The sequence below is a fragment of the Trichomycterus rosablanca genome, chromosome 13 (genome assembly GCF_030014385.1).
Source record: "Trichomycterus rosablanca isolate fTriRos1 chromosome 13, fTriRos1.hap1, whole genome shotgun sequence".
Taxonomy (NCBI): domain Eukaryota; kingdom Metazoa; phylum Chordata; class Actinopteri; order Siluriformes; family Trichomycteridae; genus Trichomycterus; species Trichomycterus rosablanca.
The window spans coordinates 1,336,254-1,353,386 of record NC_086000.1 but is presented as its reverse complement, the minus strand read 5'-3'; the positions used below and the strand labels follow the sequence as shown (position 1 = coordinate 1,353,386).

General features: G+C 44.9%; 2 protein-coding genes across 4 annotated transcripts in view; one reads left to right on the top strand and one right to left on the bottom strand.

Moving 5' to 3' along the window:
• The window catches only part of gch1 (GTP cyclohydrolase 1), a 22,206-nt gene extending 15,990 nt beyond the window's left edge, over nt 1-6,216 (top strand). The window contains exons 5-7 of the mRNA XM_063006869.1: nt 4,063-4,094; nt 4,183-4,267; nt 4,937-6,216. Of these exons, the coding sequence (XP_062862939.1) occupies nt 4,063-4,094; nt 4,183-4,267; nt 4,937-5,063 (244 nt within the window). The 3' untranslated portion in view covers nt 5,064-6,216. The remainder of the gene's footprint in view (nt 1-4,062; nt 4,095-4,182; nt 4,268-4,936) is intronic.
• A 3,378-nt stretch (nt 6,217-9,594) lies between these two features.
• samd4a (sterile alpha motif domain containing 4A) overlaps nt 9,595-17,133 on the bottom strand; it is a 36,462-nt gene continuing 28,923 nt past the window's right edge. For 2 of the 3 annotated variants that reach the window (XM_063006866.1, XM_063006867.1), the window contains exon 12: nt 9,595-16,293. In XM_063006866.1, coding sequence (XP_062862936.1) covers nt 16,265-16,293 — 29 coding nt within the window. In that variant the 3' untranslated portion in view covers nt 9,595-16,264. The remainder of the gene's footprint in view (nt 16,294-17,133) is intronic. The other variant, XR_010014241.1, reaches the window with a different exon arrangement.

Here is a 17,133-nt window from a genome sequence, read left to right as displayed (position 1 = left end):
TCACCACACCCACATGTCATCACCACACCCACACGTCATCACCACACCTACACACACCATCACCACACCCACATGTCATCACCACACCCACACACACCACCACACCCACACGTCATGACCACACCCACACGTCATCACCACACCCACACACACCACCACACCCACACGTCATCACCACACCCACATGTCATCACCACACCTACACGTCATGACCACACACACATGTCATCACCACACCTACACACACCATCACCACACCCACATGTCATCACCACACCCACACGTCATCACCACACCTACACACACCATCACCACACCCACATGTCATCACCACACCCACATGTCATCACCACACCTACACGTCATGACCACACACACATGTCATCACCACACCCACACACACCATCACACCCACACGTCATGACCACACCCACACACACCATCACCACACCCACACGTCATGACCACACCCACATGTCATCACCACACCCACACGTCATGACCACACCCACATGTCATGACCACACCCACACGTCATGACCACACCTACACACACCATCACCACACCCACACGTCATGACCACACCCACACGTCATCACCACACCCACACACACCACCACACCCACACGTCATCACCACACCCACATGTCATCACCACACCTACACGTCATGACCACACACACATGTCATCACCACACCCACACACACCATCACCACACCCACATGTCATCACCACACCCACACGTCATCACCACACCTACACACACCATCACCACACCCACATGTCATCACCACACCCACATGTCATCACCACACCCACACGTCATCACCACACCTACACACACCATCACCACACCCACATGTCATCACCACACCCACACGTCATCACCACACCTACACACACCATCACCACACCCACATGTCATCACCACACCCACATGTCATCACCACACCCACACACACCATCACACCCACACGTCATGACCACACCCACACACACCATCACCACACCCACATGTCATGACCACACCCACACGTCATCACCACACCTACACGTCATGACCACACCCACATGTCATCACCACACCTACACGTCATGACCACACCCACACGTCATGACCACACCCACACGTCATCACCACACCTACACACACCATCACCACACCCACATGTCATCACCACACCCACATGTCATCACCACACCCACACGTCATGACCACACCCACACACACCATCACCACACCCACACGTCATGACCACACCCACATGTCATCACCACACCCACACGTCATGACCACACCCACATGTCATGACCACACCCACATGTCATGACCACACCTACACACACCATCACCACACCCACACGTCATGACCACACCTACACACACCATGACCACACCCACACGTCATGACCACACCCACACGTCATCACCACACCCACACACACCACCACACCCACACGTCATCACCACACCCACATGTCATCACCACACCCACACGTCATGACCACACCTACACACACCATGACCACACCCACACGTCATGACCACACCCACACGTCATCACCACACCCACACACACCACCACACCCACACGTCATCACCACACCCACATGTCATCACCACACCTACACGTCATGACCACACACACATGTCATCACCACACCCACACACACCATCACCACACCCACATGTCATCACCACACCCACACGTCATCACCACACCTACACACACCATCACCACACCCACATGTCATCACCACACCCACACGTCATGACCACACCTACACACCATGACCACACCCACACGTCATCACCACACCTACACGTCATGACCACACCCACACGTCATGACCACACCCACACGTCATCACCACACCTACACACACCATCACACCCACACGTCATGACCACACCCACACACACCATGACCACACCCACACGTCATCACCACACCTACACGTCATGACCACACCCACACGTCATGACCACACCTACACACACCACCACACCCACACGTCATGACCACACCTACACACCATGACCACACCCACACGTCATCACCACACCTACACGTCATGACCACACCCACATGTCATCACCACACCCACACGTCATGACCACACACACATGTCATCACCACACCCACACACACCATCACACCCACACGTCATGACCACACCCACACACACCATCACCACACCCACACGTCATGACCACACCCACATGTCATCACCACACCCACACGTCATGACCACACCCACATGTCATGACCACACCCACACGTCATGACCACACCCACACACACCACCACACCCACACGTCATGACCACACCTACACACACCACCACACCCACACGTCATGACCACACCTACACACCATGACCACACCCACACGTCATCACCACACCTACACGTCATGACCACACCCACATGTCATCACCACACCCACACGTCATGACCACACCCACACGTCATGACCACACCTACACACACCACCACACCCACACGTCATGACCACACCTACACACCATGACCACACCCACACGTCATCACCACACCTACACGTCATGACCACACCCACACGTCATCACCACACCCACACGTCATGACCACACCCACGTCATCACCACACCCACACGTCATGACCACACCCACATGTCATCACCACACCTACACGTCATGACCACACCCACATGTCATCACCACACCCACACGTCATGACCACACCCACACGTCATCACCACACCTACACACACCACCACACCCACACGTCATGACCACACCCACACGTCATCACCACACCTACACGTCATGACCACACCCACATGTCATCACCACACCCACACACACCATCACCACACCCACACGTCATGACCACACCCATACGTCATGACCACACCCACACGTCATGACCACACCCACATGTCATCACCACACCCACACACACCATGACCACACACGTCATGACCACACCCACACGTCATCATCACACCTACACACCCGATATTGAGATACACACACTTTCTGGACAAAAGTGTTGGGACGCCCCTTCTAATTACGGAATTCATCTGCTTCGGCCACAACAGCTGCAACAGTTTAGGGAAGGCCCTTTCCTGTTCCAGCATGAAGAAAAGCTCTGTTTAAAACTCTGTTTAAGCCCGGACCTCAGCCCCATTCAACAGCTCTGGAATTAATCCGGAACACCAACTGATCGATCAGCGCCCAGACGTACAGATACAAATGCTGTCACATTATAACTGAACTGACACAAATTCCCACAGTCTGTTGTTCTAGCTAAAAGATCACATAGTGGTCACTATATCTTAATAGGATTTGAATTGAAACCAGACGTCCAACAAGCTGGCCAACCCATTCATACACACAAGTAGAGGTTTACCTGAATGTAAGACAAGTGTAGAATGTGTGTGTGTGTGTGTGTGTGTGTGTGTGTGTGTGTGTGTGTGTGTGTGGTGAGAGAAAGTGCTAAGCCTGAGGTATAGAGGTCAGATAGGATCAGACTCGTCACTTACACACAACGGAGCTAATCTACTTAAAGCGACACACACGTGCACTGAGATTTAGCGGCTAATGAACCCTGTAACATCAACACAAGCGATCATTGTTTATCTGGTTCATGCTCTGAGGGTTTATGCTAATTCAGTTGGCGCTCAAGCGGTCCACTACTAGTTCAAGTCTCAGACATCTGATGGAGAGTCTCCTCCTTTCCAAGAGCACTGAGGGCGTGGCGTAGCATTTTCTTCCTTTTTCTCCCAGTTTAGTCGTAGCCAGTTCCTCTGCTGCAGACCCCCGATGGTGTACGAGGAGGGTATGTTCTCCTGACACGCCCTCCCTCCGACCCCTTCTTATTCGCCTGTACTACTAACCAGGGTCCTTACACAGTGCCCTGTCTTTTAGCCCCGTCTTTTCCCACACAGCAGACTAGTGGATGATTTTGTCCGCATTGCCGATCGTGTCCGCTAGGGGGCGCTCAGCCGAGCTGAGAACGTTTATTAGACGTACTCGTATATTAAATGTTGTTTTTTTTCTCTCTCTGTGCAGGATCGTTGAAATCTACAGCAGGAGGCTGCAGGGTAATTTATCATCTTCTACAATTATTTTCCTCTCGATGTCGTTTTCTTTCCGGGATTTCTGATCACTCTTGTTGTGTCTGATTTTCAGTTCAGGAGCGCCTCACTAAACAGATCGCCGTCGCCATTACGGAGGCGCTGCAGCCCGCCGGGGTCGGAGTGGTCATCGAGGCCACGTAAGAACCTTCACTTCTTATAATCGTATAGCAATAAAAAAGTTTTTTTTAGTCGTATCCTATTCCCCAATCGTATTTCACCTCTATTCCTGACCGAGGAGGGTCGCACACGCCCCCTCTGACACGTGCGCAGTATCGACCGCTTCTTTTCACCTGCACCGGAGATCCGTATTGTGCACGGAGTGTCACGCACCGATCTCCGTTATCCCCCGTCTCTGTGCAGCGTCCGTGTAGGTTTCCTCCTAAGTGTGTGTGTGTCCGGGGTGTGTCCTGCTTTTTGCCCAATGAATCAGACCCACCGGGACCCTGACCAGGATAAAGCGGTGTTAAAACTGACAATGAATTCATAAATAATTGCAGCAGTTATGAGCCGATCGTGGTCTGTGTAGGTGCCCGGCCGGCTGATAGCTCCAGCCAACCCCTAAAACTAAGAAACTGCAGTGTCCTGCACAGAGCCCTGACCTCAGCTCCACTCAACAGCTCGGTTCATACAATGTTGTCATGTTTTGACTTAACTGGCACAAATTCCCATACCCAGACATACCTAAAAAATGAGAAGCCTCCTCAGAAGGGCGGCTGTTGTTCTAGATGAAAAGGAATCATTGAATCTGACTCACTGACTCACTGAATCGTTAACTCTTTTGGTCTGTGCGTCTCTCTGTCCCACAGTCACATGTGCATGGTGATGCGAGGCGTCCAGAAGATGAACAGCAAGACGGTGACCAGCACCATGCTGGGGGTGTTCCGCGAGGATCCCAAAACCAGGGACGAGTTCCTCACGCTGATCCGGAGCTGAGACCGGACGCGGCTCCCGATCCGTCCCTCCGTCCCCTCGCCCGTCCAGGACGTGGAGATGGGGGAGCTTCCTCGGCACCGACGTCCGTCTAGTTCACCCCTCTGTCCAGAGCAGATCGATTTATTTAACCTTTATTTATGAATTTGGTCAAGAATCCGATTATCAAAAGTATTTGGACACGCAGAGCTGAGCACTAGAGGTTTATTGGTTTTATTTCTAACAATCACTGGGATTTCAACTTTTGACCTTCTGGTGGACGTAAGCTACCACTGCCTGGTTATGTATACACTGTGTGTCCAAAAGTATGTGGACACCCCCCTAATCACTGAATTTGCTTCTCTTCCAAAATCAGTGTTTGCTCTCTCTCACTCACTGTATTGACCAAATGGGCACAAATCCCCACAGGCACACTTTCCAAGAGAGTGGATGCTGTTAAAGCTGAAAGGACAAAGAGAGCAGTTTAACGTAAATGCACGTGGCTCATGATCAGGTGTCCCAATACTTTTGCCCACATAGTAAAAAACCACAATCAAAAGAAGTATAAATTTAAATTTGAGCTCATTGATTTATTGTTATATTATTATAAACGTCGGTGTGTAAATCATTTGTACGACCACACGGGCGTCGCCCTGCGTAGCTAACGAACCACTTAATGCGGCGCCGCGTGTTGTGAGTCATGTTGTTAGCCTAGCGTTTTTAACGTGCTGTGTCGATGATCGTCGGTGTTCGTCGCGATCTGATAAAAGATCAGAGGTGCGGTTCATTCGGGCGTGTTCTCTTTCAGCCCTGTCATGTGACCGAGAGAGAACACGCCCCCACTAGCAACGTATTTAAATAGAAATAAAGGTTCATGATAAGCAGCGATTTCTAGTTTACAGCGTGTTTGTTCGTCTGATTGTAACGTCGTTTGTTTTCAGCGCGTGTGAATTCTAATATTTAGAAGTTTCGATCGTTTCAGTGTCTGTTTTATTGTTTTAAAGTCTCTATAAGTATTAGTGAAACGAGCGCTAAACGTTAGCGCTCCGGTACTGTTCACGTGGCCTTCTCCGCAGGGGCGTTTCCGAGTCCCGCACAAACGTCAGTGTTCGTTTCTAGTAAGCGATGTTTCGTCTTTTGCAAGTCGTACAGAAATAAACGATGATTTAAAAACGTCTCGCAGGGCTGCTTGTTTTCTTTAAACCTGATCTTGGCGCTCAGGTGGCGCGGCGGGATATAACGCTAGCACACCAGCGCCGAGATTCTGAATTCCTCGGTTCATTTACATTTACGGCATTTAGCAGACGCTTTTATCCAAAGCGACTTACATTACTGTGACGGTATACAGTCTAAGCAATTGAGGGTTAAGGGCCTTGCTCAAGGGCCCAACAGTGGCAACCTGGCAGTGGTGAGGCTTGAACCGGCAACCTTCTAATCACTGGACCAGTATCTTGACCACTAGGCTACAACTGCCCTTCGAAACTCGGCATCGCCACCGGTCACTGGGCGCCATCTAGCAGGCACAATATCTGCTAGGGCGGGATGACCGGACTAAGTGTGTGGGGCCTTCAAACGCTATGCAAGGACCCTGAGTGCATGGGCGAAAAGAAGTGGTCCGCTAAGGGCTGCACGCGGGTCGGAGGAGGCGTGACCAGCAATATATACTCATCAAAAGCAATCAGGGATCCACCAGCAGCAGAAGACTGATTGACTACGATATATCAGGAGAAAATGCATCAATAACATAGAAATAAACCCGATCTTTTTGAATGAAACTGGCTAATAAAAGCTTTTACCCCTGTGCTAGACTGGCCTGCCTGCAGCCCGGATCTGTCTCCTATTGAAAATGTATGGTGCAGCAAGAGTAGAGACAGATTAAACTCACTACGATTAGCCTCCACAGTTCCCAAAGCATTAAAAGGTCTCATTAATAGGAACGCTGATGGAACACGCCCCTGTCCCAACTTTTTTGAGTGTGTTCCAGGCATGAAATTCCACATTTGTTCATATTCACAAAACATTAGAACTCTTTTCTTTCTACTTCGGTCAGTTAAATAAGGACAAAACGTCGCGACTTCTGTGGAATGTGGTTCCAGCTAAAGAGCTAACGAGCTGTGCTAGGTGATGAGCATTTGCACCCCTCTTCCCAACCTCATCTTGGCTTCTTCAGGTCCATGTGTTTCCCGTCAAGTCCTCAGGTCCGCGCGTAAACACGTAAATCCCGGCGATCCGAAGCTTTACGCGCGCAGCACCGGCGTGTTCATGATGACTCAGCGCTAATGCTAGTTCTGCACGCTGGACGTACAGCTAAATCTCAGCTCAGTCCTGAGGGTTAGGTGCTCACCGGTTGTTTAAAACGACAAGGAAATGAATTCTGTTTGCTTATTTTCACTTCTATATAAGAATCAGTGAGTTTGAGGTGTAGAAATAGACTCTATATGGACAAAAGTATCAGGACGCTCTTCTAATGTGTGATTCACGTGATTTAGCCATGACACTTGCTAACGGCTGTAATAAATTGATTATAGAATTGCTCCTGATTTTGTAGTAACATTTTATGGATCTGATTTATAAGGATTGGGGGTCAAAATTGCAGTTAAATCTGTTTAAAATCCACGTCAGACTGGGAACATTCGTGGGCTGTGAAAACAGAATCCACGGGACGCGAATATGAGCAGCTTCATATAAAGAGCGACATCTAGTGTTCACACTGTGTAACTGCAGCTAACAATAATGAATGAACCTCAGATACTGACACAGGTGTAGATTCTGATTGGTTTATACTGATGATGTAGATTCTGATTGGTTTATACTGATGATGTAGCTTCTGATTGGTCTATACCAGAGCGGTAGAGAGAACAGAGTGGCGACACTCCCATAGGGAACCGTTGTAACGGGGGCGGGACATCGTGGGCTGCTCAAAAGTTCCAAACAACCCATAGAGCCCCATTCATTTCCACTACTTCTCAAGCATTTTCAGCTGTATGCTGCTTTGTTTTAAAAAAATAATGAATTTGATGTCATTAATATACTTAATCCTGTTATTGTTTAGCATTTGCTCAGCACTAAATGTTACATGTTTATCCTAATAAATAGGTATAACCCAATTTAGCTCAGTCAGTTAAGCTACATTAATGCCACTAGAGTCTTTTTACCTAAAATGAGGTGATTAATCAAGAGTCTTGTTACAGAAATGATCATAAAACATTAGAGCCACAATAAATCATGCTACTTTTACTTTCACACTTAAGTACATTTGAAGGTAAATACTTTAGTACTTTTACTCAAGTGGAGGTAAAGAGTATTTTTACTTTTACTACTACTTTTACTGGAGTAATATTTCACCTTGGATATCTCTACTTTAACTCACCTACATGGTTTGTGCACCTTGTCCACCACTTACATTAGACAAAATGAACTTGTGCATATTCATAATGAATTCATTCATGTGTTACATGTAGGAATCAGTTATTAATCACTCATGAAATAAGAGATGAATGAAGCTATTTCATGTACCTGCACTATAATGTTACAGGTACGGTAGTGTGTTTATCAATCTGTTCATTTAGTGCAGGTAAACCTTATGAATCCAGCACATGACTTAGTGTTTAGCCAAAATTATTATTATTATTATTATTATGAATCCTCAGGAAAGTGAAGGGAGATTATAGTTTATGTAAAAAACAAAACATAAAAACTCTTTAATCTCTGTGCTGTATATTGTCTCTATTACTTAATGATATGGCATTATGTAATGTATGCTAATGTAATGTTCTGTGTGTTAACAAGAACGACCTATTAACATCATTATAAACATCAATCTTCCACTTCATATACCCAACCGACATTAAAGCAGATGCAGTAAATGTAAACGCAGTTGAAAATACCCAGAAATTGTACAAATGTTTATTATTTGCTGTTTAATATTTCATTCACTGCTGTCGGTCCCATATGAGAACATGACAGCGCCGGGTTTGTTTGGAACTATTGGAGGGTCACATGAACCACGTGACCGCGTAGCAGCGAGATCAAGGAGTGTCGCAACTCTCTCTGGTTTATACTAATAGAGGTGTAGATTCTAATTGGTTTATACTGATGATGATTGGTTTATCCTGATAAATGTATAGATTCTGATTGGTTTATACTTGTAATGTAGATTCTGATTGGTTTATACTAATATAAGTGTAGATTCTGATTGGTCTATCCTAATACAGGTGTACATTCTGATTGGTTTATCCTGATTGAGGTGTAGATTCTGATTGGTTTATACTATTAAAAGTGTGGATTCTAATTGGTTTATACTGACAGTGTAGATTCTGATTGGTTTATACTTGTAATGTAGATTCTGATTGGTTTACACTAATAGAGGTGTAGATTCTGATTGGTTTATTCTGATGATGTAGATTCTGATTGGTTGATCCTGATGAAGGTGTAGATTCTGATTGGTTGATCCTGATGAATGTATAGATTCTAAATGGTGTATACTATTAGAGGTGTAGATTCTAATTAATTTATACTGATGAAGGCTGATTAGACTGACACAGACTCCACACAATGTTTTTAAGGACTCTTTAATACTTTTCGTCTGTGGTTATTACAAAGATGTCAAGCATTGAACACAGACGCCATAAAACAAATAAGAAAAATATTCTATTGACACAATCTTACAGAATAACAAACTGAGCGTCCACACTCAACATGAACACTCGCACATTCATACGAATTCGACCAATCAGAGGCTCCGCTGAAATCATTAGCCAGCAGCTGATGCTGGATTCAATACAGACTAAACCCGACGTGGATCTGTGTTTCCCCTCGTTTACAAATCCGGAGAATAAGATGCTTCGTTTTGTCTTAATAAAGGTTCATCTGCGGTGCAAACTGAAGCGTTTAGAAGCGCTCGACTGCAAAATCAAGTCCCCAAAATCGTTAAACGTACGTTTTATATAAACGTCTGTGTACAAACGACGGCGCGTTTCATTCTCCTGCAAACATCACACACAAGGACACGTACAAATATATAGAAATGTATAGATATATACATCTGATTGTTGAACAGACAGTATCATAACAGGTCATAACTTCATATCAGCATTAAAAGTACCTACAGAGTACTGAAGTGTTCATGGCAGACGAGGCCACGAACGCTGAGGCGGCTTGTAAATCTGCAAAAAATCCCACGTTCGTCTGGATTAAACTTCCTGACTGTTAATTTTCCAGCTTTGCTTTTTAAATCCATATAAAATCCTTTACTTATCAGCTATAAAAAGGCACTGCCGTTTGTTACTCTAAATACGACTTTTCAGCCTGACATGCATTTAAAATATATATAAATAACTTTTTTTACTCATTTTTGCATTCTTTTTTTTTTTTGAAACATACAATATTTTCAAAATATAGCTGTAAATATTATAAATGTAAGCCTGCAGTCAATACAGGACATCGGCTCTCGGGGTAACAGGGTGTAATTACAGGACACAGTAAAGCGGTAATAATGCACAGCGCCAGTATAAAACTAAACAACCAGAATTCAGATCAAACACTTTGGAATATGAAAGGGCGTCGCTCCTTTTCACCGTGTGCAGCTGAGAAGGAACAAACCAGCATTCAAAAATAGAAATAAAAATAAGAAAAATAAATCATGCTTGTGTTTTATATCCTGCACACACACACACACACACACCCACACACACACACACCAGTACGTAGATCTGTAGGTGACGTGTAGTTTTAGCCGAATGATAACCATACTGTACAGAAGTCTTATTTACTGTATATACTGTAAATATATCTATATAGGATGGAAGTAAACACAGACTTTGGTTTCGGTTAAACTCGGGTCAAAGATCATCTGCACCCCGGTTGTGTTTACATATAAACATATTACACATTCAGTTCTGATCAAAAAGCTCTTCTGCAGAAGGAATGAGCTACACAGAGGTCCGTCAGAAGCACACCAGGTACCCTGTCCCCAAAAATATGAAGGATTATTAACCTCTCGCTCTCAAGGGGCTTCGAATCCCAGACTGGGCTCATAAACACCCGAAGTTGCATGGCATCCATAACAGGAGCAGCCGAACGTTAGGAGCTCGGGTGGCACGGCTGTAAAAGTAGCCCACTATACCCTGTCCCAAAAAATATGAAGGATTATTGCAAGCTTTGGCTTTGCTGTACTGCTCACTGTTTGCTTTATAAAACACTAACTAACAGAAATCCGGTTGATTAGCATTAATACGTTCATTCCTTTTGCTGTCGCCTCAGAGAATTTAAGAAGGACGCATAATAAATGTGGAAACTATAAGGAAAGAACCTAAGAGCCGCTCTACCGGGGCTTCGAATCCCAGAACGGGCACAAATTCCCATACACAGACACACTTTAAAGTCTTGTAAGAAGCCTTCTCAATAGATCACAAAGAGGTCATTTAGCAGACGCTTTTATCCAAAGCGACTTACAATTATCATTAAATACAATTTGAGCAACTGAGGGTTGAGATCCTCGCTCAGGGGCCCAACAGTGGCGACTTGGCAGTGATGGGGCTTGAACTGGAAACCTTTGGATAACTAGTCAAGTACCTTAACCACTGAGCTACCACTGCTCATGTGGTTATTATATATAACATTAATGTTTAAATCGGGTGTCCGAATACTTTCGGCCACATAACGTATATTTGGATGTGCTCTATCCTGAGACGTGACCGTGTACATTTTACATCTGTTGTTTGTATTGTCGCTCAGGCCCTGCAGGCACAAAGTTGCATGGCATCCATAACAGGAGCAGCCGAACGTTAGGCGCTCGGGTGGCATAGCTGTAAAAGTACTCCAGCGCACTACTATTGAGACACAGGGTTCGAATCTCAACTGTGCTATCGGCCAGCTCATATCCGAGTGGGAAGGGTGGCTGAACACTGTAGCTTGTCAGTGCGCTCTTAGTGCAGGTCCCAAGCCCGGATAAAGGAGGAGGGTTGTGTCAAACAGGTCACAAAACATTACTGTTACACTGCTTTCCCCTGCTGGTGGTGTTATCGTAAAAAAAATGATAGTAAAATGATAATCCGGACAAATGAAATTAAGTAGTTTGCTATTGTTTGCTGATATTGTATCAAACAAACAGACCAACAAGTGAACCAACATAAGGATCACGATTCACGTCTGCTGGTCTTGTAGTAAGTGCTAAATGTGCTCAACATCAATGAATGAATTAATAAAATGCACAAAAATAAATTCATGCATTTATTTTAACGTCAGATTTAATTTCAACCCCAAGGGGCGTCCGAAAGTCTGCATACGACCGTCTGCATTCATCTTTGTGTCTGTAATAATGCAAGCTGGAACTTTTTGATCAGAGCTGGTAGGTAACGTTTCAGGTTAAACACGTCAGATCAGCTTCTACACACACACACACACACACACACACACACACACGCACCGGCTTCTGTGACAACATGTGTGTGTGTGTGTGTGAAGGCAAGTGAATCCGCTGAATAACGGTGACGTACACGTATGATCTCGACTGAGCTGAATGTTAAAGGTTAAACTCCAACGCCGCACCGTACGACCTGCAATCTGAGCGCCTAGTTCCCAAAGCAGGAACTTACACAATCCAACAAAACAAAAATACAAATAATAATAATAAAATAAAATCAGCCAAGAAAAACAATAATAACTATAAAATACAATTCAAGATGAAAAGATCAGAAACAACAAAAATAATTTGATATGAGATGTAGTTATGGTTACCAGCCATAGCGAGTTAATACATACGGTATCTTAAATAATACATCTAAAGAATACCACGAGCGCTCCGACAACAATAGAAAAACAACAAAAGAATAAATAATGATCTGAATCTGATAATAGGATTCATTTCAATGGCAGTGTCGAGTGGCTGTACGTACACTCGTATGAGACCCACACACACATTATAAAACATGCTTGTTTTTTTTTTTGTTTAAATAAAGGACACGTCTCGTTTCCTTAAAGACTAAAATCAACAAAAATAGAAAAAATACGTGGACTAATCCAGATCAACCATCTCCAAAATCAAAACCTAATGAACACGCCACACAGACGCTTCACAAACGTGTCAGTACTGTATTATATTGTGTGTATAGCTGTGAGTCTGTGTGTGTCTGATTTACCCTCTCAAAGTCTGTAATTGCCCCAGTTTTCCTCCCAATCCAGGCGTATCCAATTCCCAAAGAGAGCCGTGACTCTCACACACATGTGCGAGGTTCATACAGAGATCAGTATCGTGCATGGAGAGTCACGCACCGATCTCTGTTATCCCCCGTCTCTGCAGTGCCATCAATCAACCACTAGAGGTCATGACTGCAGCAGTTTTGAGAATATTCACCCTCGGACGAGCTAATCAAAGTCAGAATAGGCGCCTGGCTGGCCGGTAGCAGAGCTGACAGCTCTGGTGTGCTGCCGTTTTTCACTGCTGCCCCACCCAAGCGTTGATCTGATCCTGAAGCGTTTCTGTCCGTCTGTGAGCTTGATGAAAATACAAATCACGGTTTTTATGTTGTAAGAAACGGACGCCAGACGCCCAAGTATTTACTGTAGGGGCCCCTAAATACAGGAGCAGCCACAGCATTCAGCCAATCACGGTTTAAGCACTGTGAAACGCCAGCAAGACACACACACACACTTCCTTTCCCTGTAATAATACACTATATGGACAAAAGTATTGGGACATCACATGTAATTTTTGAATTTATGTGTTTCAGCCACACAATAAAACAGCTTTGGAATAAACTGGAACATCAACATGACCAATATCGGTGATCTTTTGACTGAACGGGCACAAATTCCCATACACAGACACACTTCAAAGTCTTGTGAGAAGCCTCCTCAATAGAGTGTCTGTTGTTCTAGCTGACAAGATCACCTCCCGGTCAGGTGTCCAAATACTTTCGGCCACATAGTGTATCTGCTGGTGGGATCTATCTTGAGACGTGTTTGTAGTGTCGCTCAGGCCCTGCAGGCACATTTCTCCCCACCACGCTGGACCTATTGCACGAAAACGTCCGTTTACTTTTGATGTCTCAGCATTTCACAGCACCGAGTGCGGGACGAACACGATACTACGATATATATACGTATAAAAAAAATCCAGCTAATCTCTACAAACCCTCGCTCGCTGACGAGCGTGTGTAAGCACCCTGAATTAGATAAACAACTCTTTAGATTTTGATTTCTATACGTAATTCTCCCATCCATGCAGAAAATCAGCCGAGTTGAGCTGAAAAGCTTATTCCACGCCGTACAGCTACAAATGTAAAAGCTAACAGGCTAGCCGCTGATCTCAGGATGAGACCAAACAAACAACAGCTAAAAACAGCTAAAGCTAAGCTTCCCGGATGCGGACTGACCTTCGGCTCTGTCCCAATTCATGTATAGCTAGTGTTTTTATTCTGTAATCAAGTCAGTCATTGAAAGAAAATCCCAAATAAGAGAACACGGATACGGTTCTGTAACTGTAAACTCATTCTGTAAACTTCATTGACATTTTGAAGTCTTATTTGTAGTCTGGGTGGCTTAGAAAGTCCCGTATAGCGCATATATAGTGTAGATCTCAGCGTACAGCTAAAATAGAGCTAAAGTTGATATTTGTAGCACTGTGCTCGCTATCAAGACTTTAGCTGAGAAGGTTTATTCATGTAGACCGCCGTATTTTATTATAATATTATAATATATTATACACAGCTGGCTAATTAGCTAGCCACCAGCCTACTGGCGTATTCACTGATATTGCTGATTGTGGTTTGACAAGCCAGCTAAACGTTTAGCTGTATCTCTTAGGACTTTTATTTTTTTTTAAAAGAGGCATTTTTATTTGCATTTTGTGGTGTGTTACGCTAGCTAAACATCACCTAGCCATCAGGAGTGCGCTCTCAGTGCCGATCCCAAGCCCAAGGATAATAAAAATATAAGGGCTACTTTTACACATACAGTGATTGTTTATAAAACCACTTTGTGTTTAAAATGAGCTTTAAAAGCATCGTGTTTACACCGTGACCTGCAAGAAGTGCAACTAATTCGGCTAATTTGTTTTGCTTTGTGGACCGAGTTCATGCTAACCGTTTAGCTGCTAATCTGCGAATGTTTTAAGGTGTAAGGTGAAACGTCTACTTTTAGAAAACGTTTAATTATTCCAGCTTCTCTGTCAGATCACACAGGACGCATTTCACCCCAAAAACATGCATTTATATATTTATATATATTTTTAAAAAACGATAACGCAGGTTAGCATGTTTGTTTGTAAACACGGAGGCTGTGTTAGGTGTTTTTTGGCCACTAGGTGGAGCAACACGCTAAAAAATCGTTCCAGCATGATAGTGGTGCATCACAGTGTGTTAGTGACCTCTCTAATGGTCAGTTTGTCTTTATTTACACAGATAATCACTTAATGCTACCCTCATAGTGGTGGGATTGGAACTTACAACATTCTGGGCATTACTACAGAGCCTTAAGTATTGTACCTACCCTAGACCAGGCCCAAACACACACCAGCCAATCTGCAACCTATCTACCGTCATGCAATAAGAATTCAACCTCAAACTTTCAGCCACCTAAACCCCGATCGTCCACTCTCTTCCACCTGCTGCCACGCCCAAATCCATCTACGACATTCCGCTTCCCTTCCTTTCTACCTCACATTCTCCTCACCTGCGTCAACTTCCTTTTTCCTGCGCCACACGCTCTCCCCTCACCTCCTTGGTTCCTCCGACATTCCAAACTGCTTGCACGAATCCCAGAAACCAAAAAAATATATAAATATATTTAAAAAGAATGTAAACTGTTATGTGGGGAGATGTGATTTTGCGTCATAGTGTGTCAGCGGGTTGTTGAATGTTTATTTTGTTGTTGTTCCAGCATAGAATGAAGAAGTAGCTCCGTCTCCACAAACGGGCGGATCTCATTTCCGGAATCTTCCTGTATTCCCGTATCCACGTAAACCTTCCGGACGCTTTCATCTCAGCCGGTACAGACTCACACTCCTCTTTGGGGATCTATTTCTTATCCTTTGTTTTTTATAACCTCCCAAAAATAAGCCATGGCTACGATATCCATCAGGCATGGGCTATGACTAAGGCTGCTCGGGTACGGCAGCCTCCTAGAAAAGGTCAGGCTCGGGAGCGGACGGACCACGCCCGCCAGCCTGCCGGGCGTCTTCTTTACCCTGGTTGGTCGATGGGTTGCGTAGGTGAGCGTCCTCTCTCCTAAATCGTGGACGTCCGATCGACACCGTCTGCAAACACAAGAGCGCAGACGGATTAATCACTGATATCTGCACAGTAGAAGGTGACCAACATTCTGCTCGGATCTGAAGATTCTAGGCACCCATATGTCTTGTATATTATGCGGCAGACCTAGTCAATAAAACATCAAGTAAAACTCGCCTTTTATTATTATCACAGCTATAAGATAAAATATTAAAGTCTACATATAAAATATTGGTCGTTTGGTGCCAAAACGACAGTTGGCCTGCCTTTACCTCCCTACCTTTAGCGTATCCAATTCCCCAACTGCATTATGCTTCCTCTCTACTGATGTTGATCTCCGCCCTGGTTAAGAGAGCTGAGACTAACACACGTCCCCTCCGACACATGTGCAGTAGCCGACTGCATCTTTTCACCTGCATGAGATTCATATGCGGATCAGCTTTGTGTACGTAGAGCCACACCCTGATCAACGCATTATCCTTTGACTTTGTGCAGGCACCATCGATCAGCCTCAGTTATGAGGTCCCGTCCGGCTCCCTAACCCTGTATGAACGAGAGCCGAACGGGTTCATGTAGGTGCCTATTTATGCTCTTTCTAAGGTGGTTTAAGTGCTGGGTGGCTTTGCCGGGAGGATTTAAGGAGATGTAGAGGGCAGGATGGGGGTATAACATTCTAGTAATGATAGACAGTAAATTTCAGTCCACTGGAGTTCATTACTGAGCCGAAATACAGTAAGAAGACAGATTAGTAGATCTACGATAAACACGCACATCTCAAGCTGTGCCCAGCCGTACAAATGCTGCCATCTTCTAACTGAACGGGCACAAATTCCCATACACAGACACACTTCAAAGTCTTGTGAGAA